Source organism: Strongylocentrotus purpuratus, unplaced genomic scaffold (assembly GCF_000002235.5).
Source record: "Strongylocentrotus purpuratus isolate Spur 01 unplaced genomic scaffold, Spur_5.0 spur5_scaffold_2, whole genome shotgun sequence".
Taxonomy (NCBI): domain Eukaryota; kingdom Metazoa; phylum Echinodermata; class Echinoidea; order Camarodonta; family Strongylocentrotidae; genus Strongylocentrotus; species Strongylocentrotus purpuratus.
The window spans coordinates 35,953,032-35,978,565 of record NW_022145605.1 but is presented as its reverse complement, the minus strand read 5'-3'; the positions used below and the strand labels follow the sequence as shown (position 1 = coordinate 35,978,565).

Below are 25,534 nucleotides of genomic sequence, written 5' to 3'. Positions count from 1 at the left end.
TGTACAATTGAAAAATCAAACAAGTTTACAGTATGTCATGCATAATTTCATGTTTACATCAAAATAACAGAGTAATACATACATAAGAGCTAGTAATACAAATAAATGAAAGAAAAGAGTGTCCCGAAAAAAGCCTCAAGGGCTTGTGTCTTGATAACTTGAACTTGATAATCAGACAGGCGATCGGCTTGTAAAAGTCATGGTTCCTGACTGACCTTAAGATTTATAATTATGATTGCAACATGAGCTAAATCCAGGATTTTGTTTCAGAATCTGAGGCAATGTTACTGAGACATTTTAAATTTGATTACATTACTAAAATGATTTATCAAAATAATAGACTTTACAATTGGGTGTCCACATTCCATGAGCATGTTCTTGCCATGTAACAATGCATGACATAAGAACTCAAATCTGTTATATGTGTACATGAAAATGGAAACATTAAATGGAACATAATTTCTTTTATAATATTGCAAGACTGAGAGATGTAATCTTGTATTGTTTTCCTCTCTTTGTTGTGACTTTGTGAACGCTACCTTCCAATCTTGAAAAGAGAACGAGCGGACAGTAGAATTGGACTCACCTTCGTATTGTTATTACATCTGTTGTAGTTTGCACATTAATGCTAGCACCACTGGTTTCATCTGAAAAGGAAATAACATATGACAAAGTGTTGGAATAGAAGCTACACTAATAGATCAAAACCAAACAATAATTTGGCGGATGGTATCTGAATTTCAAAGAGAAAATCACATTTCTAGAAAGTTGAGTCTCTGCCCTTTCATATGACACCTCAATCAGGAAAAATGAGCAAGGAATGACAAAGTTCTGTTTGTGTGAAGTAGTGCTTGCATTTCCATAATTTTATCAAACAAATTCGTTTTCACTGGCTGCCTGCCATAGCAACTAGCAGAATTGACAAAAGACTTAACTATGTTTCGTTGACAATCAGCCATGCATTAAGTATGTCGTCTACGGCTGATTGTCAACGAAACGGAGTTAAGTCTTTTGTTAATTCCGTTTGTTGCTATGGCAGACAGCCAGTGAAAATGAATGCGTTTAATAGAAATATGGAAATGCAAGCACTACTTTAAACAAACAGAACTTTGTTATTCCTAGCTCATTTTTCCTGACTGAGGTGTCATACGAAAGAGCAGAAACTCAACTTTCTAAAAATGTGATTTTCTCTTTAAAATTCAGATACCGTCCGTCAAATGATTTTTTGGTTCCCTCTCTTCAAATTCATTTTAACCACTCATGCGTGAAATATGCATCATATAAATGGCATCAAATGAAAGAGGAGGGTCTAAGCTTTCCAAACATGTGTCATTTATTAATTATAAATGTGAATAAGTTATGATAAATATTGATACTTCTCGGTTTCATTTTTTCTGGGACGCACTGTATATATATATATATATATATATATATATATCTATGTTGAGAACCTTGAGGTAGATGGTGCTACAGAACCAACTACCCTTGAAATGGTCCTCTCACCCAGGTTCCTGGCAGTAATATTCACAGGAAGCCCTAGGTTCAGCTGAACCGCCTACAATCTGGCTACAAAGACTTTGACCTGTGTGAGTGTCCATGTGGTCAAATTCAGACTGTTGCGCATGTTCTGAATGTGTGCTCTGGCATGACCCCCATGATCCCTCACTGATATGCACAACCCACAACTGGTGTTATATTTAAACAATTGTCAGATTTAAATACCAGGTAGCTATGGTTAAAATATGAAATAATAATGAATGATGTATGCAAAATATCCTTAGCTTGAAACCATTGGAGTATGTACATTTAATTGAAAGATAAAAATAAGCATATGAGCAATCTTGCATAAGAACCAACATTAATATATATACTTAATATATATATATACAACATAACTTGGACTATGGGTTTCAGTTATGAAAAATAGAAAAATCTGAGCTGAGGGAAAACAATACTCAAACACGAAAGTACTGATATGGATGGCATTACTTACATGATAATTCTGAGACAATGCTCGGCTGTACTATTACAAAGTCCTGAAATAAAGTAATCATAAACCTTATTTAATAGCATAAGTGAATCATAAATCAGTGCAAGCAATTGAACAGAAAACAGAATGAGGGATGCAAGAAATATATGTGACATTGAATTTCAAAGTAATGGAATTATCATAAAATACATAAACTTTCTCCAATTTTAATTTTGTAATGCATTTTAGTGGCAATGCAATCAGTGACCTATCGTATATGTATATATTTTGTTTAAATCAGAATTGAAAAGTTTGCTTCACATAAAGTTTTTATTATAATGCTTGGTTAATCTTTTATCCATGACAGAGACTAACATCTTCATAGTAATCACTGGTCTCTTCAGCCATTCTCACATTTAGTTGTAATCATTATCATCCTTGTACATCATTCTGAATCTAGGATAGTATTGTAAAGGCAGTTCAATTAGTGCTACACTTCACAGAAATGTTCACCATTCAAAAGAGTGAATAACAATCATTAGCATACCCAGTATATACAAAGACACACTTGTCTATGATGAACACAATAACATTTTAGGTACTACAAATCAAAGAATAGCACCGAAGAGACATACTGAAGCATTTTATCTTGCAATTAATCAGAGTGAACCTCAAGCATGAATACAGAGCCAAAATAGGACAATACTAACAGAAACATTACGTGAAAAGCTTCAGTATGTCCCTCTTGAATATTCATTCTCTTGACCAATTTAAGTCCTTGATGAAAACGCACCTTTTTAATGCATGAATGATATTCTTCAGTTGTGAGTCGGTCAAAGGAGGTGCACACCGTCTTATTTCTTGTTTGTTTGATCTTATGTTTGATCCTATGTTTGACCTTATTTTTATTATTATGTATGCATGATTTATTGAATAAAGAACAGATTTATAATTTGTGTGTTTATTACAAGTTTTGGTAAATAATTTTTTAGTCAGACAATGGTGCGCTTAGAGACACCCGTATTAAGCGCCTAATAAATGTTGTGTATTATTATTATTGAATGTTATTCTTTGATTTACTTTTCTGGTCTAAGGCCATAAATATTCAAACTTACATCTTCAACTAAATCTGAAGAGCCCATCCCTGATGAGAGTCTGAGCTTCTCCTGTAGTCCCTTGGCAGCAGAAGGTCTGTCTGTTGAGATCAAGGGCGGGGCAGCTAGAGGACTGATACTATACCCTCTGGGACCACACCCAACGGATGATGGTGATGGCTCTTCAGGGGATGAGATGGGCATGTGTCCTGAGAGCGGGGAGACGGACAGGGAGCGCCTCTCACCAGGTGAGTCCGAGCTGAAGCTGTATGTCCGGCTAGGGACTGGCATTGGGGAAGCTACAGGAGTGCAAACATATTCTCTTTAATAATTGTATCAATGTTGCACTGCTGCAAATACAAGATTCAGTTCTACATGTATGTTGTACTGCTGTTTATGCAGGGCTTCACACTGTGGACCGAATTCACAAAGGAGGTTTGTCGACAAACCTTGGTTTTCGTACGTCATATGACGCGTTTTTACACATTTTTTACAAACCTGGTTTGTAAAAACACGTCGAAACGCACGAAAACCAAGGTTCGTCGACAAACCTCCTTTGTGAAATCAGGCCTGTAAGTCTGTATTCATGAGCCCTTTGTACAAATTTACATTTGGGGGGTTCGGAAATCAATTTTGGACCCTCATATGTCGTGGTAACCTGATAATGTGGAGCCCTGGTTTATATTTTTAAGAGAACAACATTCGGTTCTATGCACATTCAATTCAATGTGTCTTTTGCATTATGAAAACAAATACAGTTCAGGGACCAACCTTCTTTAGAGACTGCATTCATATTTTTCACTAAATGTACAGATATTGTACATAAAGACCTCAAGTTCTAGTCTCCCTTGAGTGGTCTTTATAAACAGGTGTCACTGTATAGCATTTTATTTGCATTTCTTTGGCCACTGTGAGTTAAAAATAGTAATTTGAATCAAGATTTTATTCTATATTTCTGAACCACTTGTAATAGCAATATACAATAAACAATTTGGGAAAGTATTATGTTTCACTCAGAGGATTATACATAAAACGTAATGTATAGAAATCTGAATATATATACTATTTCAACTGCTCATTTGCTGATAATCTTTTCTGATACAAATTTGCTCTAATAAGAAAATTTTGCCCAAATAAAAAAGCACTTACTTGAGGTAGATTTAAGATTCTTTCCCAAAAAGTCATGGCTGAAAAATTTGTCTGTAGAGAAAAGAAAGGAAGATTAATTCAACATAAATATATAAATGAAATGTCATTAAACATGAGATTCACTGAGTAATTATCAAATTGAAAATTTTAAATTACACCCCTCCCTCCCCCCCCCCCCCTCAAAATACTGAGTAAGGATCTTAAGAAGAGTGAGAGATAATATGTGCAGGAGAGTGAACAAGAAGAAGGGAATGAGAGAGATAGAAACAGACAGACAGATGAACAAAAGGGAAATAGAAAGAGAGAGTATGGAGGGTATGAGGACAATACAAACTAAATTCTCTAATACAAATATCGAACATGTTTGTGAACAGGTTTTGACTTGATGAAAAAAAGTCTGCCATTAGAATAAACATGTATCAGAATTTATTGACTACCATGAAGTTGATCTTTATCCCACTTATTCACTATTTCTTACACTATTTCTTACAAAAATTTGTTGCAGTACTAATTCTAAAACAATTAATTGATAAATACAATTTGATTCATACCGAATTCTATCCTGTCTTTCTGGTTTCTTTTGAGTAGTCTTATAAGCAAGTCTTTGAGTGCTTTGGATGTCCCTGGTGGTATACTGGTAATAAAATCAAACAAAGAAAAATGAAGATCACAGGTGAACTTAGTTATCACAGATATGAAAAATAAAAATATTCATATTGCACAAACACTTTAACCAGGGGATACTCTGATTTTATCCCAGGAGCTACAAGCGTTCAAGGAATAACTTCCTACCAAGTACTCATTTACTACATCTGGGTGGAGAGTGGCAAATGTAGATTGATGACGTGCTAAAGAACACTGGTGCTGCCAATGGACTTGGATCACAAACCATGTGATTCACAGTCCAGTGAAGCATCCAAAAGACCACGACTGCTTACAATAACAAACAATGAAAGCGTCATTAATAGTCATCAACATATCTTTAAAACATATGCCATTTACAAAATATATTCCAATTAAACATGTTACCTATGTGAACTATTATTACATTCATCTGTCTACCAGTTATTGTATTTCAGTTGTAGGAATGTGGAATGCATATAAAACAAAATAATATGGCAGCTCTATGAACATCATATAAAAGATTTTCAGACATCGCACCGAAATTTGGTGTCAAAGGTCAAATTCAGTGCAAAGAATCAGTGTGTTTATATTCCCTTGAAATGTAGGATAAAGTGTACATGACCTTTATCAGTAGACACTTAACGACTTATAGTTTGATGTTTAAGCTTTATCTCACTGGCAAACTTCTGCATTATAACTTACTGATTGTGGGGGTTAAACAATGCCCTACATCACTAACAATCAGTCAATGAACAAGTTAGCAAGAAATGGAGAATATCACTTCATTTAGGTAACAATTCGGACAGGTACATCATGTATACCACACAATATACATAAGTACAGCAATTAACCAAATTTGTCAGTCAAATTAGACCCTTGATTTCATTCAAACTTTAACTTCATCTTTATGATATCAGGTCAGTCCTATCAATCAATGCATAAAACCTACGTTATATATTGAGGGGTCTTCAAACTTTTAATGACCAAAGTATATTGACTGTCTCACTTTTCTTATCTAGGCTCCATAATAATAATACATCTTCTGTAATCATGGTATGATGTTTTGAAGAACATGTAGGTCAGTCTCCCTGTACTATGTAGGTCATAACTACAAAAATATATTATACTTGGCCAATTATCCAATCTAAATGGCCTTCCCTGGACATTATAAGGGGATCCTATGTGTACACACTTGTCCTATTTTCAATTGTATAATTTTTTTCAAAAATCGTGTCATAGACAAGATGAGTGTGTGTGTTTGTGTAAGACAAATCAAGCCACAGCCCACAGGTGCACGTAAAATAGGATCAAACTTATTCACTAATAGCATGTTCAGACTGAAGACAATTTAGTCCAAACTCATAAAGAATCATCATAAAGCGTAAGGAGCGTACAGACTGGATAAGAACATCGCACAAAGAAACAAGTTATGACAAGGTCAGATGAGACGACTGTTGGCCAATCATCAGTGTGCGCTTGCGATAAGCACCGCCCACTTACGCGATTTATGTAACATACATCGTTCAGAATAGAACAAGATGCTGATTCTTTATCAAGTTTTCTGTCGAAACAATGCTGAAACAGGCCATTCAATGTACGATGTTCAGACAAGGAAAAAACTATTTACTTATCTTATAGCTACATATATGATTCTCATATAGCTATAAGATGATTCTGGTAAAAATGAGATCCATGGTACTTACTTGGGGTCCAATGTCCTGGCCTTCATATAAAGCTTCTTGAGTTCTGGAGGGTTAGCAGCTTTGAAGGGTGCACTACCAGTGAGACACTGAAATATAATGGTTCCTATACTCCATAGATCAGCCTTGGCATCGTAATGCTGGGATGTAATCACTTCAGGGGCCTGTGGTATACATATCACAATCATCTTGGTTAAAGTCTTTAAAGTTACAAACTGAAGTAGATATATTGGAGGTTTGGGCCATAACAAAAGTGTTTGAAATACCAAAACAAAAGACTTGCAGCCATAAGGATCTTTTTGTGCTACCATCGTAACACTCATATACAGAGTGTGAAGCCTCTGCCTTCCCCCTTCTCCATTCCTCAGTCGCAAATAAGGAATATATGCAAATGACAATAATAGAAAATAAATAAATGACTTTATGCCAATAAAAGGTAGCTGTGTAGTCTATCTTCATATTAAAGAGTATAACTCAAAGTAGCTTTATCATGTCTTGTTTTAATTTCTCAAACAAAATGTACTTTCAATCAGAATTGTATTGCAACTGTTCAATTAACTGTCTTTAAAACTAACTAATTCACTTCTGAGGTCTACATTAACATATTATCTTTCCTCCCCTAAATTAATGTGTGCGGCATGTAGATTCAAGTTTGTCCACATTATAAAGCCATACCACAAGGTCAGGTCAGGTCATCTTCAAAGAAACCAAGTTTGCCAATGGTTGGGTATATTTTGGGCATCTAAGATTACATATATATTGCAGTCATACAGGACTCACCATATAGAGAGGAGACCCACACAGTGTTGCAGCCATCATATCACCTTCAAGAAACCTGGCAAACCCAAAGTCAGCTAGGATACACGAAAGGAAAGAATACAAAATCAAGGGATATTCATAACTTGATAATGACTCATTACTTTGATGCTTCATAACATTTGTGAGAGGATGGGCTGGGTTAAAACAAATTGCACAAGGAATTGAAAAACAAAGACAAAGTTAATAAAGTTAGCCAAGATGACGGATCGCAGAAAGAGTGAGGGGAGCGAATAAAAGAGATGGAGCAAGTGAGCAAGAGAAACAGAAATTAAAGAGAGGTTAAAGGAGAATGCAATACTGAAGGGTAAGCAAAAAATATAAATATAAAAGAATAAGAAAGTAATCCAAAGATATAATGTACATATTTGCATGTATGATACCCAGGGAAAAGTAAATAGAACACAAAATTCCAAGATATTTCTTCCAGAGAGAGAGAGAGGGGGAGAGATATCCCCCCCCCCCTCCCCCAATCCAAGGTTTCTAAACAAATTTCCAATCAACAGAATAATTTAATAGTAGAATACAAAATGAGTTTACTATACAAAAAATGTAAAAAAAAGAGAATATAATGACCAACCTATTTTGAGATGTATCTCATTAGGATGAGGTACTTTATGCTTGCTGTTATGACTGAGAAGAAGGTTCTGAGGCTTGAGATCTCGATGGATGATGCCTTTCTCATGAATAGCTTTCATTGCACAAGCTACATAGGAAGACAAAACATATTAAATCAACAATTACAAAATGCGCATGAATCTAAGATCAGTACATACTAGGAAATTCAGGGTCTTAAAGTAAACCAATAAAATATATTGAATGTGCATTAGTTTCTGATAACAAGCTCATATCCCTGGATTTATTCAGTTATATTAATTTATACAAAAAGTTAAGACTTGTATAAAGCAAATAAGTATAACATTTATTGTTAAGTTAAAATGAACGGTAATGTCAGCTGATCTCAAACCTCTGAAAACTGAGCTCAAGTAAGAAGATAAAATCAAACTACCAATATTACATTGAATATCATAACAATTACTTCTGAAGGGTTTGATAAGTAAACAAAATACAGGAACATCTTGTCCATATATTAACATGAAACTATTATTACAGCATCTATGAAGTTGTGTTTAATGGCCATACAAAGTTTAAATGACAGGATGATAACCTTTATAGTTTATACATGTACAGACTCTGCTTAGTTTGATGAAGTTTTCAGAGTCACCAACTAAATGTTTTAAATGAGTCACAATCTCTTTTGAAAGCCAACTTTTGTGTCTGACTCATACATCAACATAAAGTATTGTTCCTTTCAAAGTACCTGCCCACTGCTCAAAGATGACAATTTGTAGAGCGTGTTGGTTAATCAAATTTCCTTTATCCTTTATGTTTATAGCATTGAATATTGTAAAACAAATCATAGTTCATGTCACTTTCGAACCATCCCGCCGTCAATGCAGTCCCTCTGCCTTTAGGCTTGTATAACTTATATATGCAATGGGGTCACTCATTCTCAGGAGTAGAGATTTCTATATGGACTGCATAATTCAAGTAGACACTACTCAAACAATATAATTCAAATTGAAGTACGCTCATTCTAGCTAAGAGGAGGAGGTCATGTTCACTTAAAGGCCGCATCTCCAATTTCAGGCAAAGATTACTTTACAAATTCCATAAAAACTCATATTGTCAAAATTGCTTTCCAGTAGTTCTAATTGTATTCTTGTAGTTGTTTCATTTTCGTGTCTTTTCATGTACTTCTTTTTCTTTTAGCACCTTGAGCACATCCGTCATTTTGAGTTGGTGCAATAAATCTTTATTATTATTATCATAAATAACAAATAATAATATCTATACAGTATGCGGGTGGAAAAGCTGCTTGTGCACACTGTAGATGATATAGTACCCTTTACAAGTGATCCGCTTTCATGCTGACCTCCTTCTTTTTAATGAGTTATTAAACAAACATCATGGAGGTTAAATTATATGAACCCTTTTGTAGTAGGGTCCATGGTCATATTAATAATAGTTATCTTTTAACTGGATTTTTCATTGCTTTGTGCAAAGCATGCAAACATATCTTGTTTTCACCGTTATAGTGAAATGTAGAGGTTTAGTGGACTGTAAATCCAATAGTTCGCGGTTCGAGTCCCCTTTGGCAAGATATTAATCTACGTTTTACCACTCTGCATCCAGATGTACACTGTAGTAAATGGTGCCCCATTAAGAAGACATTTTTTGAATGCTTGTTGTGTATTTGTGCTAAAGCCGGGGGTAATAATATGATCGCAGGGCCCTCAGTAAACGAGACATATTATTATCATTATCATTATCACCGTCATCATTGTCATCATCACCATCATCACTGTCATCATCATCTTCATCATTATTATTATTATTATTATTATGTAATAATTAACTGAATGATTATACATCATGATTGTTATCATTATCATAATTACAGTTCAGATTCAAAAAATAACGATGAAAGTTGCACATGAAGACTTAATCATATTTAATGATGTAATAATAATAAAAATAATAATAATAATAAATTTATATAGCGCAGCTTTTATACAAAATATATTCAGCTAAGGCATATATATTCATGAATAAACAAAGTTTGTTACATTTATAGGATAGAAGCATAATAAAATTAGCTTAATCCTAAATATAAACAAACTGTATGTACGGTATGTGTATTTCCTTTTTCAAGCTAGCCTCTTATGACTCATCATAAAATCATCATTCCTGCATTTCATAACAACAACAAACTCATAACATCATTGTATAGCCAGACACAATTCGTCGCTGTTTTCACGAAGTGACGGTAGTGAAAAAAAAATTGCATTCACTTTGCGTTACGCTTTTCCTCACTACCGTCACTTCGTGAAAACAAGGACGAATTGTTTATAAATGTCTGGATTGGGTGTATATATATCCTTGGTTGCCTTGCAGACACTATTTATCAACACTTTTGTACTCTTCACCTCTCTCAAAAAATGAAGTCCTTCATCCGGTACTGCGATCTCTCAAATTTAATCATACATATATATTGTACAGTGTTGGGAGCCCAAAATCCGCCCAAAATTTATGGCAAAACTTCACTTAAATTGTATCATAATGTGAAAGAGGATGTCATATATTTTAAGACACATTTCTGCAAAGATTTCCTAAAAAAAAATATTGATAAAAGAATACATAATTTGGATATTCTGTTGTACACATAAAACCTAAATCTTGTATTCTTTCATCAAAATTTATTCCTTCAGAAATGTGTCCTATAAAACATTTTCTTTCACATTATGATACAGTAAAAGTGAAATTGTGCTATCAAATTTTTGGGGCTCCCCACACTTTATAGGGGCTTTAACTCAAGTGGTTTTATTATACTGTTTTTTGTTTGTTTAATTTTTATCTTTTATTTGAATCAAATTTTAAGATATATTTAATTCTTTCATTCTGTCATATTAGGGGATGCAAAGAGACTGTGAATATGGCTATAAATCATATTCTATTTGGCATGTACATTGCCACTAAATTTCTTGGGTAGTGTGTTCAGTAGGCAAAAATTATGCAGGTATCTCAAGGACATTTAATGAGAGACATTTTTATCTGTTTTAATATTAATACACTGGGATGAGAGAACATGAGTCTGAGTGGCATCAACATGAAGGGATATAATATGCAATAATATACAAAGATGTCATCAGATTGCTAAGTACTGTAAAGATTGCCTTTTACACAACTTCACAGCTATTCTTTTGAAACTACTACAAGCATACTCTTGTTATCACCATATCACCAATTCCAAGGCCTAAAAAGAATTTAAATTAAAGCTTAGGGTTTAAACAAAGAAACATCATGGTCATTTCCATGAAATAGAAAGCATATTTACACATGAAATTAAGAAACGACCATCAGTTTAAAAAATATATTTTTTAAAAAAAGGAAGTTGTCAGAACTACATGTACATGTAGATCATACCATAAAAGGTTGTCTAATCCAACAAACATATGGAGATCTGTAATAATGACAACACAACCCATGCATTAAATAATACTAGATTATATATTTGATAAAATGGTACAATGTACATAACAAAGATAACAAAACAACCCATGCATGAACAAAGACCCATGTAATGTACATGTATTTATGGACTTTGGACAATCAATGACAAAGAGGAATCCCCCAAAGCACAGAGCATGTAAACATCACGCAGCATACACGCACACACAATGATGGTAATACTTTACCTATCTGGCCAAGGAAGAATCGGATGGTGTCCTCGCTCAATGTTCCCTTGACTGAAAAGACAGGTGGGATGAAGTAGAGAGAGAGAGAGAGAGAGAGAGAGAGAGAGAAATAGTGAGAGAGACAAAAGAGGGGGAAACAAAGACATAAAGAGAAGAAACCAAGGTAAAGATATATAGAGAGAAACACAGAGACAGAGAGACAGAGAGGACAGAAGAAAGAGAGAGAGAGAGAGAGATAGGGAGACAGAAATTAAAGAAATTAAGATACGGGGAAGGTAGAGAAGGAACATTTTTTGAATAGATTAATTTTAACTATTATTATGGTACACTGTACATCCTTTTCTTTTTTCCGACCAATCATGTGGACGTGTTACACAACTTTTCTTGAAACTCAACGGAAGATCATGCAACCTTTCATAGATTTGCCATAGGGTTTTCAGAAATTGTCTGGTAATCTGGACTAAATCATTTGTAGATGAGACGGGTTTATTTCACAAACGTTACCCTGACATTTCGTTAAAATACAGGGGCATGTTTTCACAAACGTGGTAACACGACCAGCCGACCTAATGAGATGACCAGATGATTCGTGGTAAGCCAGAAGATTTATGATATAAAGTCAAAATTAAAAATGTGCATACAGGTATTTATACACAAGCATACATGTACATGTATGCCAGAGTTACAGAGGCTATAAAACTACAGCTTTTTGGTAAACTAAAAATTCATAGGACTCATCAAATTTTGTTTTTTATTGACATGTTAATGTAATCATATAGATTAAAAATTGTGAAAAGTGTTCAGCATCCATACCTAAAAAATGGCATGGACATGCACCTACATTATAGTAGGTTTATTATGAAATGATAGCCTTGAGGTTTACCGACTCATAGAGGGACTTCAAAGAATTATTATCCATGGGGTGCATGTTGGGTATATCACATATCATGAATTAATGTGGGAAGCATATTTCTAAATATGAGGCATTATGATATCAAATGCTGAAGTATTCAGTAAAGTGATAGGGGTCAAATAGTGTGCCATATATATACTGTGTCACTCTATAAAAGTGTAAGTCATTTATATCAAACCAACGCTCTTCCACGGCAGTTTAACTTAATCTCAAGACATAAATGTAGCCGGGCCTATAGATGTTGAACATGGAAAGTACAGGTATCCTGATATTTCAAGACGTGATCATTATGAAGTAATTAAAGAAAGCATATCTTAAGGAAAGGCAGCTGCAAAACAGAGATCCATAAGCATCCAATCTGATAAATAGTCCTCACTGCATGACATTGGACTTTTCATTCATTGCATCTACTGTATGTTTACAATAGCATTTTAATAATATCATTGAGAGGATATTGAATTTCTCTCATCATGTACATAATACATCAACACCAGACACCAATCATTCCATAAATTGCCCCTTACTGATTAAACTACATGTATTACATTTCGTCCTTGTTTTCACGAAGTGACGGTAGTGAGGAAAATCGTCACGCAAAGTGAATGCAATTTTTGTTCACTACCGTCACTTCGTGAAAACAGCGACGATTTGATGACAGTCTTTGTATTTTTAAACTTAAATAAAATCACATTCAGGTGAAACCCTTGATACCTACATGTACATGTGCAAGCAGAAGTACACGTACTGTACATGTATGTTAGAATAGATTTCACATCTCCTTGCTGTACCATTCAAGTCTACTAAAAAACATCACAGGAGCTCATAAGTTTCATTCTTTGTTTGATTGTTTGAATGAGGAATGAATATATCCTATGGTCAGATCATCTACTACAAACATGATTCTGCGTCAGAAAGAAATATATAGGATACCCAGACCTGCCAACCTCTGGAGTTCAAAAACTGTATTCTTTAATCCCAAAAGTTGTATTCTTTAAAATAAACATGGACTGTTACGCGGATCAATGCGTTTTACAGTTCCTTCATACAGGACAATTTTTGTATGGGTTATTGGTTGAATATGCATGATTTCATCACGCCTGTTGTGTTCCATGAAGTGAACCAATGAACATCACCAAATTGCCGATATGAGATGCTTGTAGGATACTTAACAGGACAGAATGGGCATTTTGACATTGAAAATAATATTTATAAAAAAATTAAAATTTAAAAAAAAAATTAAAAATTGTTTGTTTTTGTTTTTTTGTGAATCGTACTTCATTGAGGAAAATTGTACTGTCGTATTTGCTTCTAAAATCGTACGAACTAAGACTAAATCGGGTAGGCAGGTCTGGATACCTTACATCCAAGTATTACAAGCATACAGAAGTAATTTACAACATACAGTGTACACTGTATCCTTGTTTTGGATTTGCCGTTGAGTAATGAACTTTGTTGAAAGAAAGCTAAAAGAAACGTGTTTTCTTACTGTGTAGATAATCAGCAAGGTCTCCACCGTTACAGAACTCCATCACCATGAACAGGGACGAGGTCGTCTCCTAAAAATGAAGTGGCAAAAAAGATTAACAATATTTCAAAGAAACAGACATCAATCAGATGTACATGGAAGAGGGAGTCTCGTACACCATAAAAGTGACATGAAAATAAACACATTTTAAGTATACAGATATTCATTTTCAATGACATTAATGTCAAAGGTGCATCTAAAATTCAAGACTTATAACAAAGAAAGGGATGAACATAAATAAATTGTGTAAACTTGTATAGGAATCAATCAAATTGAAAGAGTTCACCCCTCCCCTTCTCAAACCCATGACCATTGTATCTCCAGGCAAGTACTCAAAACACTAGACAATGACAACCAGTTAGGGTCCTACAGAAGAAAATCACACATGAAAAAAATTAAAAAGAGAAGAAAAGGGGGGAAAAGGCTACCGGTAAACACAAACTTATCACAGAGAATAATAGTTTGATCATTGATTAAAGCCTGCACTGTTCAGAGTGAAGAGGTTAGGGTGAAGAGTTTTGGCTGAAGATACATGTAAATCCTTTCCTGACTCCAACATTTTAAATCCTGTCCCTAACTCCTACATTTTGTATTAGATTAGATACCAATGCATTTTGTACCTGACAATTAATGTTCACATCACACTACAAGATCAGATCAAATTTAATCACTTGTTAAAGTGACATCATGACATATGTTACATGTATGTAGGGTGTGGGCTGTAATTGTTCTTACAGCAATAGGAAAAAGAACTTATTGGGGAAAAGACAATGTGATACCGTAGGAAGCAAAACAAAGGCATGCAATTTAATGCCTCATTGAATGTAAATGTACTTGTATGTTTTTAATTGTTGTAACAGCCATTGAAGAAAATCTTTGTTTATTGTTATCTGTACATGTATGTGCCTGTTTTTATACTATATGAATGTTATGAAACTGCATTTTGATGGCTACCAAACATTTCCTTGTTTTCCTTTATTTGTCTTTTGACAGCCAGGAGTAGGACATCAACTTTGTATAATATCCTTTTACTCAACACCCTAGCTTGGGAGTTTGGGTTCACTTGAGTTATCAATCTCTACTCACATCCTGACAGATTTTTATTATGAGGGCCACCACCACCACCACTCCCAGGGCCATCTTTCTCTTAACAGAATATGTTAAAATGACCACTACAAAGATCATACCCAAATGAAAATTACACTTTCAAGTAACAGTCTACATGTAGATGTATGCTACACAATAATGAAACAAATAATGATCAATTTCCAGCTTCCATTTTGACAAATGACTTGTCATTCACAAATCATAAAATATCAATTTGAATATCATTTTTAATATGTACAAGTGCATGCAGGCCTATTAAAGAATGATCCACATGGTCTGTCATCTTCCATAGATCTACATACATCCTGTACATGTATTCATGTCTGGGCAACAAGGGTGCTTTCTTGACAAGGGTCACTAGTGTGTGGACCATGACCCAAACAACTTGACCTCTCACAAAAGACTGACCTGGGAAATTCAGGTCCTCTGTTGATAAACAAATACATGCACTTCTAAGTACATTTACAATTCACTGAGTTTGGGGTGCTACAGTATTCTGATTTGAAAAGACTTCTGTCAAAAGGCAAACAATGCTTTCTAAGCTTTTCATCTATATACCCGGTAGTGTTTGAATATTTTTGACAGCTATAAGGTTCATGTACATATGTACATGTAAGATTATCTTAGATTAGGTACAATTGTTAAATCGATGGTAAAACATACAAAACAGTGCTATTTTTTTCCATTCTAACGATCGCATGGTAACGCAATTGTACCAGTACTTGAAATGAAATCCAGTGGACGATTAAAAAAAAATGAAACTGGATCTTTTTTCCAACAACAAATCTTTTAGGGACAAATTGATTTTCCACCCATTTTCAAACATATTGTTGCTACTCTTTCTACATGTTTATTTAAACATGACCCAAAGACTTTAAAAATTAAGCTAAGGCAATCTCGATTGCCTTGGGCATCACCTGGTGAAATGTCTAGACTTGAGTACTTGACATTAATTAACGTACTGGTATACAAGTACAGTATAAACTATATTCTGATGATTCTATTACAATTACAATAGGGTCTTTGGGACCATGTACTGTAGCAATATGTTTCCTTTTCCCTCTTTAATAGTTTCGTTCTCAGGAATAAGAGTCTGCTCATATTACATGGATATTGTGAAACTGGATTGCCCCAAGCTTCATAAATAATATAAATAAGGAAAAATATGCATATTCTCCCAGGTTAAAGTGAACTGCATCAATGCATGATTCACTGATTAACCTTTCATGAAACAGTCAGGCATCTGTAAACTGTATTGACACAACTTGATACTAGACAATGGGGTGTACCACACCTACATTTCAAAGGAAAATAGGAAATAACCTGGCCTTGTCCTACATTGTAAACATTGTTCTGCCACTACGGTGGTTAGGATGATGAATTCATTGTTGATATTTGAGGTCACTATTACATACATGTACCGGTATCTGGGTGTTACCCACATTTACATGCATGTACATGTAGGCCCAGTCAAAGTGGAAGTTGTACATGTATGTATAGTGTATACCCCCTGAAGAGGGTCAAATTATTTGATAACAGTACACAAGCACAATGTTCAAAGCTTGGATTGAAATATTTTGGTACAAAATACTATATTGTAATCAACACACTAGAAAAGATATGAAATATTGTATGTGACAGTGAGCACTCCGCCACCGAATGTACTTGAATTGAAAAATCATACATTCGGGCGTGACCTCAACATACAAATATGAGGATATTCAGGCATCTTGTTGCCCAGATTTATCAGATTTATCAAATAAACCTAATTACAAGCGTGGTAAATAAATATAATTTTGAAATAAAAGATATATTGAGGCACCTTGCTGTCAAAATTTTGCCAGCAATTGAAAAGAGAGAGGAAGAAAGACACTTTGTTATCTTTAAAATGCTATTTCCTAATTAAATACTCAAGCAGTTTCTGAAAATTGTTTTTCCAAAATTATTCCAAAATGATATTTTGATTAAACTAAATTTCTCCCACTGCACCCCTAGAGATGTCTTGAGGAACCCCCCCCCCCCCCTTTGAAACTAGACTACTATACACACGACCCTGACCCTCAAGCATCCTCGACCTTACCTAAACCTCTATCATAATGCACAACCCTAACCCCCTGTCCACACACTTGATTAAGCGTGATTAGCTATACCGTTTCGCGATAGTTTTATGACGAAAATTGTGTGTGTGGACGCTCACTAACGATTAGGCCTGAGTCATCACGGGTTTTGCCGGACCCGGGTTTGACTTGAAAATTTCGGGCGGGGACCGGGTACCCGAAATTTTCACCACTGCACTGACACTAAAAATCGTGTGCATGCAGCGGCGGGAGTTAGACTAAGTTGCTGTTCTAATAATGCGACGGAAAAGACAGTTACTGCTTTCAAAACAATAAAATAATCAATGGAATTAAATTAAGATGCTTTAAAAAATAAATGGATATCGTTTCAGTTGACGGTAGGTGTTTTTATCGCTCTAAAATTGAGGCTGCAAGAAAGGAATCACGCTTCGTGGTACCGATCGAGTGCGTTCAGAAACGGAAGTGGAAATAGATCTATGACCCACTGAAGACAGAGCAAGAAAATGCCACACACAAGACTAAAATGTTGATCAGACTATTGCAATTAAATCGTAATACTAAAGGCATTAATTTAATTGTCAAAATATATCCACAACATAATGGTTTACCCTTGATAGTTTGATGAAGGAAAATAAATTAAAGCTCTTGAAATAACATCGAAGTGCCTTTCGTTCGTTCTAAAAATGCGTGTATAACGGCAAGCAGAAGTTACGAGTCAAGCTTGATATGCACGTTTACATCCCTACACCGTCATCCGACCTGATCGGAACAATAAGCATTAAACCAATTAAAAAACATCACGGAAGACTTTAAGGGACTCCAATTCAACAAAATTACCGTAAAATAATTATTTGCTTTGACAAATAATACTATAGATATTCATAATATCTTACAGAAATAATGATATTTCGTGAGCTACGTACTCGATATCGAGTTCAGCTAGCCATCATTTTGAAATGAGACGTAGTTGTCATGCAGTAGACTGTAGAGGGCAGTATGCAGAAGAGAGAGGAAAAAGCGCGGGCCTGAGATCACGTGATATTCACGTGACTATTACGTGATTTTTTTTTTTCCCTCTCTAGCTGCGAGCTGCCGCATTCTGCGCTGCATGCATGACAACTACGTCTCATTTCAAAATGATGGCTAGCTGAACTCGATATCGAGTACGTATAGCTCATGAAATATCATTATTTCTGTAAGATATTATGAATATCTATAGTATTATTTGTCAAAGCAAATAATTATTTTACGGTAATTTTGTTGAATTGGAGTACCTTAAAGTCTTACGTGATGTTTTTTAATTGGTTTAATGCTTATTGTTCCGATCAGGTCGGATGACGGTGTGGGGATTTAAACGTGCATATCAAGCTTGACTCGTAACTTCTGCTTGCCGTTATACACGCATTTTTTAGAACGAACGAAAGGCACTTCGATGTTATTTCAAGAGCTCTAATTTATTTTCCTTCATCAAACTATCAAGGATAAACCATTATGTTGTGGATATATTTTGACAAGTAAATTAATGCCTGTAGTATTACGATTTAATTGCAATAGTCTGATCAATATTTTAGTCTTGTGTGGGTCATAGATCTATTTCCACTTCCGTTTCTGAACGCACTCGATCGGTACCACGAAGCGTGATTCCTTTCTTGCAGCCTCAATTTTAGAGCGATAAAAACACCTACCGTCAACTGAAACAATATCCATTTATTTCTAAAGCATATTTATTTGATTATATTGAAATATAAGTTTGTGAATTCCATATTTTTAGTTCTATATTTCAAAATATCAGTGTGAAATTTAATTTTGAAAAACCCGAAACCCGAAAACCAAAAACCGGGTTTCAGCTCGACGGTCGGGGCCCGGGCGGGGACCCGTTTCGACTCAGGCCTACTAACGATACGTCGTATAACGAAACTAGTCTAACGAAACGCAGGTTTGGGCATCGTTTCGAACTGAAACTCAATAAAGAATCACGCCTAATCACGGAAAATGTTGTGTGTGGACAGGGGGAGTGTAACTAGTGTAACTAACTGGGCGGTGCTTAACGTGACCTTGAGCGAAAGGAGACCGGACCTCTCATTTTCGCTTCCATTTCATGACCGCAGTAGCAAACTGCGCACCTATACGACATTTCGCTGTAGAGGTTCAGGATTACTTTCTTCTGTGTGTGGACATCCTGGAATTTATACGATGATTATTTATACGACGTTTCTTGTGTGTGGACACTCTGAAATTTATACGATGATTCTTTATACGACGTTTCGTTATAGAGTTTCGGGATAAATTGTTTTGTGTGTGGGCACGCTGCATAATACACAACCCTAATCCTCTATTGCAGACTTGCAGGTTTCTCTTATGATAATTAAGAATGATGTATCAAACAAAAAGAAAATATCTTTCTCTCAATGTTATATGTACTCTACTTCACTTTCTCCCGTTCACTATTACACTATGTATGTCATGTTTACAAACAACTACACAATTTTTATTTTTATATCAATACAGTATGTGTCATATGAATGATGACATCACAGTTTTGGCAACCTCCAATACAGACATGTGTATCCTGCCATATGTTTACATGGGCACTATCAAAATGAACAATGCCATCAGATTGCAGAATCTAAGTGTCAACAGAGTAATATAACTAGTCATTGGAAGCTTGTTCATCATCGTCTTCCCTGACAGTCAAGTAAACACTTCCTTTTCATAGATTTCTTTGTACATTGCTTTGTGCCACTGTTTACACAAATGTAGTAGGTACACGTACTGACGTTCATCCATTTCATTTTTCAATCTACAGCCCTAATTATAATACTACTTTAAAGGTATCTCAGGCTTTACCCTCCCATTCTTGCAATTTGCCCGAGGTAGTATTTACTAATTCTGTTTTCTGAACTGCTTCTGTACAGTTCAGCTAATAAATTAAACACTTCCATCTGTTCAGGGCAAAAAGGGCATTAACTCTGGTTTAAAGTATATGAATTGATGCCCTCCTATGACCTTCATTCAGTCATGTAGTGCCTACATGTACATGTACATAAGTACATTTAGACAGAAATCACTACTAGTACTGTAACAGAGCAAATACCATTTGTTTCACAGAAATATCATCTTGGTTCTATCCAATATTATATTTTACAGAACAGTAACACTATCTTATCTCATTTTCACTATTTTCATACATGTATACATGTATTACAGAAGAATCTATTTTATCTCTATTCTCACATTCCATCTTGTCTGTGAAATGTGAATTGTTTATATTGAGTTCAGTTCATATACATGTATATATACATGGCACCATAAAATAGCATCACAAGCCAAACGTAGGACTGTTAGCTTCCTGACCACCCTGGGAAACCAGGGATGTATTGGACACAACGTCCATTCCAACATTACATCAGACACGTGTAACTGGAAACGTTGAGTCATTATTTTGGAGCTACTAACAGACCAAAGTAGGTCATTGTAGCAACAAAATATTTCCCCATTATGATGCAATGCATAAGAAATACACAGGCAAGTACAAACAGGGAATAGGAACACCAATAAATAGGAATAAAATTGGAATAATTTTGTTTCCTTCTCTTTCTCTCTCTCTCTCTAAACCTCTAAAAGAGTTGTTTACAGTTATACATACACGTTATACATGTGCATTGTGGCATTCAGGTTCATATTTTGTTCAAAATCTGCTAGGTTTTAGGGTTTTAAACTTTTAATATGATTCCTATTGCCTTTTCCTAAAATCTTAAAAACAGTTTATATTCTTCATGAAGCCCATATTCTTTGTGAAGACACACAAATTATACTTTAAAATGATTCAGAAGATATAATTATATATGCAGTATATGCTTTTTATTCCTTAGAAAAAGTCTGAAAGCAACATCCATTGAAACATACTGGACATCTTGTACATGTACTGTACACGTACATGTACATGTACAGATTGGTAATTCCTGGATTTGCTCCAAATCACACATTATAATTTGTATACATTCATGTGAACCATCATTACACAATCTTCAAACTTTGTATCCAATATTCCAATTGCACTTTTAAAAAAGCAGGATGGCTGTATTGGGCATGACACTGACTTACTTAAAATGGTAAATACTTGAGATCTCCTTATCAGTGTACAAACATAGATGACCTCTATTGTCAAGGTATATTCCAAGTGAACTTTGAACCAAACTTACATCACACAACATGCACATGTTACATGGAAATATGTAGAAACTAAGCACATTGTACATGAAATACATGATATTTATGAAATCTAGACTGATTCAAATATATATAGTTTCAGCATTTTTATTTAAATTGTATGAGACAAAGAAAAACACAAAGAATGATATGTAGATTACATACAAGAAATCAAGAGAAGAAAGATTGGGGGGATTGAGTGAGAGACATAGTGAGAGAGAAAGAGTTCAAGAGAGATAAAGAGAGAGAAAGAGAGAGAGAAAAAGAGGAACAGTGATCTATGATGTGCTTTAAATTTTAGGAATTCAAATTGTGCATTTAACTTGATTAAAAGAGCATTTTAATAAGTTTCAGGTTTAAAATATACTAAAGTGGTGAGAACTATTCATTCATTTTCTTTGTCTGCTTCAAACAAACAAAAATCAAGCAAACTTTAGAATACATACATGTAGTATTAATTTTTTTAATTTTTTTTTAGATTTCCTGAGTGTATTTACAAATAAACCTGGAGTAGGGAGAATTTACCAGTGTATTTCCATATTGTGAAAGAAACATTTTATCTAATTTTTTGGATTTTGTTTGTATGGAAATTATTTACTAGCCCCAAAATGTTGAATAGTACCTTCATGATTCACTGGTGGCTATTAAATGTAATTTCTTCTTACCTTGAAATGAAGTAAAGACACCACATTTCCATGATGTAGCTCCTGGATTGATAAAAATGACAAATGAATGGTTGGAATTGGTCAATACATTGTACATAATATATATACTGGGGTATTTAAAAATAGATACAAGCAGTCAAGTACTTTCGATTAAACTTACTACACTTTTCCAAGGTAAAATGGATTGATTCATAACAACTCATGCAATGTTCACATATACAATGTACATGAGAATGCTTCATATATTTTATTTTTTCAAACATTTTTGATTTGCAATCATCATTCATTTAACAACAAGCAACTCTACATGAACAAAGGAAAACCATGTCATCACACTCTACATGTACATGTACATGTAAATGTTGCCAAAAGGCCTGTTAATAAGACCACTAATTATACATTTAAGTATGTCTATTGACATTTTTTCAAGGCATACATGTACTTGCAACAAGTATTCTGCAATGCTAAAAAACAGTATTGCCTATATTGTTCTAAGCAAGATAAACTGACATATGGTTTGAGCAGGATTTACATGGTCTAGGTCAAATCTAATTTAAAGAATAACTTTAAGCACTGTACCTTCAATATTTCAATCTCCTTCTCTGGAAAAGTCTGCGATTTAGACAGGTTCTTCTTATTGATGCACTTGATGGCAACTGTTTGGTCAGGTCTCTGTTCAAAACGTACAAGTATGTTACAAGTATGAAAACTCACTTAATTTAGTTGGTTTTGGTAATAAACTTAATTAATACTACATCGGTGCGAACTCAACACGACTTCAAATTATCAGAATTTTTCAAGCTCTATCACGGAATTGCCCATGAGGGCTTTGCCAGAAGATTTAGCAATGTTTAGATGACGTCACATCAGGGACCCATTCTAGGTAAGTAGACAACCTGCCATAACTATGAACATATTTTCGGTGCAAGTATCTTAAATTAGAAATTTTTTATTGATTTTAAACATGAACATATTTCGACTGATTTTTAAAGGGAACTGATGCTGATGCTGATAATTAAATTTATTTATGACATTAATACTAGGTACATAACATGTACATTAGCACATTTTCTCCAATAGTAGTCGTCCTCTATGAGGCCCTGTATAGTAACATAAATTACATGTAATAACAATTAACAATCATGAATATAAACTCATAACAGAACAATACACAGAAAAACAAATCGTACATCAATGTACCGGTACACAGATTATTTTGTATCCTCAAGTTAATTTTCCACAAAATACTGCATAAATTTGTAATATCCTATTACTGGTACATGAATGAATGGAAATCTCTTTAAATCAGGTGAAATACAATCATTAATTTGGAGACATACACAAATGGTTGCATATTTTATCAAATGAAACCAAATGTCCAAAAAAAAAAAAAATATGAAAAGATCCTTTCTTCATTGTCCTCGACTTCAAGTCAAGTGAAACCAAAGTCAAAGAATGCATTTCGTCTTTGTGCTCCAGCTTAGCAGCGGCCGCCTCAGCTTGCTCACAGTAGAAACTGCCTTCAGTCTCTGATATCAACAGTTGTTTCGTTATTAAGACTACATCTGGCTACACAGACCACCTTTATTCAGAGACTGAAATACATTGTATTTGTATGGGTTAGTGAGGGGAGGTTGCGCAATGGCATGCAGTTTTTGTGTTCTTGCCGATCTCATCGCACCAACTAGCTCCAAGGAAGCAGAAAGATCAGATGAAAGCAAGTCCTTATATTTGTATGATTTTCGATGTTGATTTAATAGTAAATGAAAATGAGATTCTCTTTCCAATCATCGCCTTTTCTATACTAAATCAAAGCATTATTATTAACAAAAAACAGAGTGCAAGATTTTTTATTACAGCGAAAGTCGGCTAGTGTTACTACATGTATGGGTTACTGTCTGTCTGTGTACAGGGAAGGTCGACACATGTCTCCATTAGTATGATTAAAAAACTCAAATCTCATACCAGACGATTATTTTGGTTATTTTTGTCAAGCTCAGCTCGCTCGTTTACCTTTCGTTCCCTTCCTCTGAAAACAATAGCGAAAGCTCCATGCCCAATTATATCCTTCTTGTTGTACTCGTACTCGTCAATGTGCTCCATGGCCTTCAAGAAAGTATAATCATTCTGAGCATGATCAAAAACAGCATTTTTCGGTGGCTTTCTGACGATATATAAACGGATGCTAAAGCCATAAACCGGTCATCCTTCCCCGCAATGAGAATAGTTTATTGTTCTTAGCTTCGCAGCCGCGCTGTGCACTGCACTTCACACGAATCCGAACACAAAAGCAAACAGGAGCCCGCTGATTTTCCTTCACACGGATGATGAAATCCGGTACGATTATAACGGTCAGTTCCCAAAGTTCCACCTCTCTCGCAAGGAATGACACAATTTGGGTGTCAACATGATCACATCTGTATGATGAAAATAGCTCCAAAAAACAGTAAATGCATAAACAAAAATTATCTAGGCTCAGCTCAGTTTGTCGTGAATTCGCTTATGTTATTATTGCTATATCGCAGCACGAAATAAAGGTTCCTACATATACACAAAGTACAAGTGCACTGCACTGGCGACCAATAAGCCAGGGACCAATAAGGAAGAAGCCAGCGACCCAAAAGCACAGAATATTTAGTTCTGTACCGTAAATGTCTCCAAAACGTCCAATCGAAAAAAGAAAAAGAAATGTGCATATCTCTGTTGACGGTATAACGGCAACTGGAATTACAAGCTAGAGTTGAAAAGTTGTATTTATAAATATTACACCCTAGAAAATTACCAGGTAAATAACATAACATAGCTGAGCGACGTTCCAGAATTCAAAGAGTCAGCAATACAAGATTATTAGAGATTTAAAAGTAGTCTCCGCCAGGGGTGTCGATTTGTATCCGTGGAAGCCTTGGGGGGGGGGGGGGGGGGGGGGGGGATGATAGGTGCCAAAATATTTTCGGCAATGGATCAAAGCAACCAAGAGGTAGAAGCGTGTGGCAGGTTGCACCCCCTTCCTTCCAAGTTATTTACTGTTTTAAGTCACCCTCAATAAAGATAACATTTCAGAGAATATAAGAGTGGTAATAAAATTAATAACATGCTAAATGTTAGTCCTGACTCTTGCCTGCAGTGTAGACCTAACAGACTGATATCAACTATTTTTAAACGAAATTTAGACATTTCGCGCGGAGGGGGGCAACCGAATTTAGACTAGGATTAAAGGTCGAGAACGGTACAAACCGTCTTCTTGCTCTAATAATTTAATGAAACGTGAAAGGTTCTGCGCTTCACGCGGGAGGGGGGGGACTGAATTCAGACAAGGATTAAGAGTCAAGAACGGTACAAAGAATCGTCTTCTTTCTCTAATAATTAAATGAAACGTTATAGCTTCTGCGCTTCGCGCGGGAGGGGCGAAACAAGAATTAAAAGTCG

At 35.0% G+C, this 25,534-nt stretch overlaps 1 protein-coding gene across 2 annotated transcripts in view; it reads right to left on the bottom strand.

Annotated features, from left to right (window-relative positions):
* Positions 1 to 24,678, bottom strand: part of LOC594031 (serine/threonine-protein kinase unc-51) — a 41,548-nt gene extending 16,870 nt beyond the window's left edge. The window contains exons 1-13 of one of the 2 annotated variants that reach the window (XM_011678609.2): positions 24,122 to 24,678; positions 22,688 to 22,780; positions 22,109 to 22,150; positions 14,011 to 14,080; positions 11,612 to 11,662; positions 7,933 to 8,058; positions 7,317 to 7,390; positions 6,540 to 6,700; positions 4,764 to 4,846; positions 4,213 to 4,263; positions 3,085 to 3,362; positions 1,994 to 2,036; positions 587 to 647 (exon numbers count right to left, since the gene is read on the bottom strand). In XM_011678609.2, the coding sequence (XP_011676911.2) occupies positions 587 to 647; positions 1,994 to 2,036; positions 3,085 to 3,362; positions 4,213 to 4,263; positions 4,764 to 4,846; positions 6,540 to 6,700; positions 7,317 to 7,390; positions 7,933 to 8,058; positions 11,612 to 11,662; positions 14,011 to 14,080; positions 22,109 to 22,150; positions 22,688 to 22,780; positions 24,122 to 24,211 (1,223 nt within the window). In that variant the 5' untranslated portion in view covers positions 24,212 to 24,678. The remainder of the gene's footprint in view (positions 1 to 586; positions 648 to 1,993; positions 2,037 to 3,084; positions 3,363 to 4,212; positions 4,264 to 4,763; positions 4,847 to 6,539; positions 6,701 to 7,316; positions 7,391 to 7,932; positions 8,059 to 11,611; positions 11,663 to 14,010; positions 14,081 to 22,108; positions 22,151 to 22,687; positions 22,781 to 24,121) is intronic. The other variant, XM_011678610.2, reaches the window with a different exon arrangement.
* Between the last annotated feature and the right edge of the window lie 856 nt (positions 24,679 to 25,534).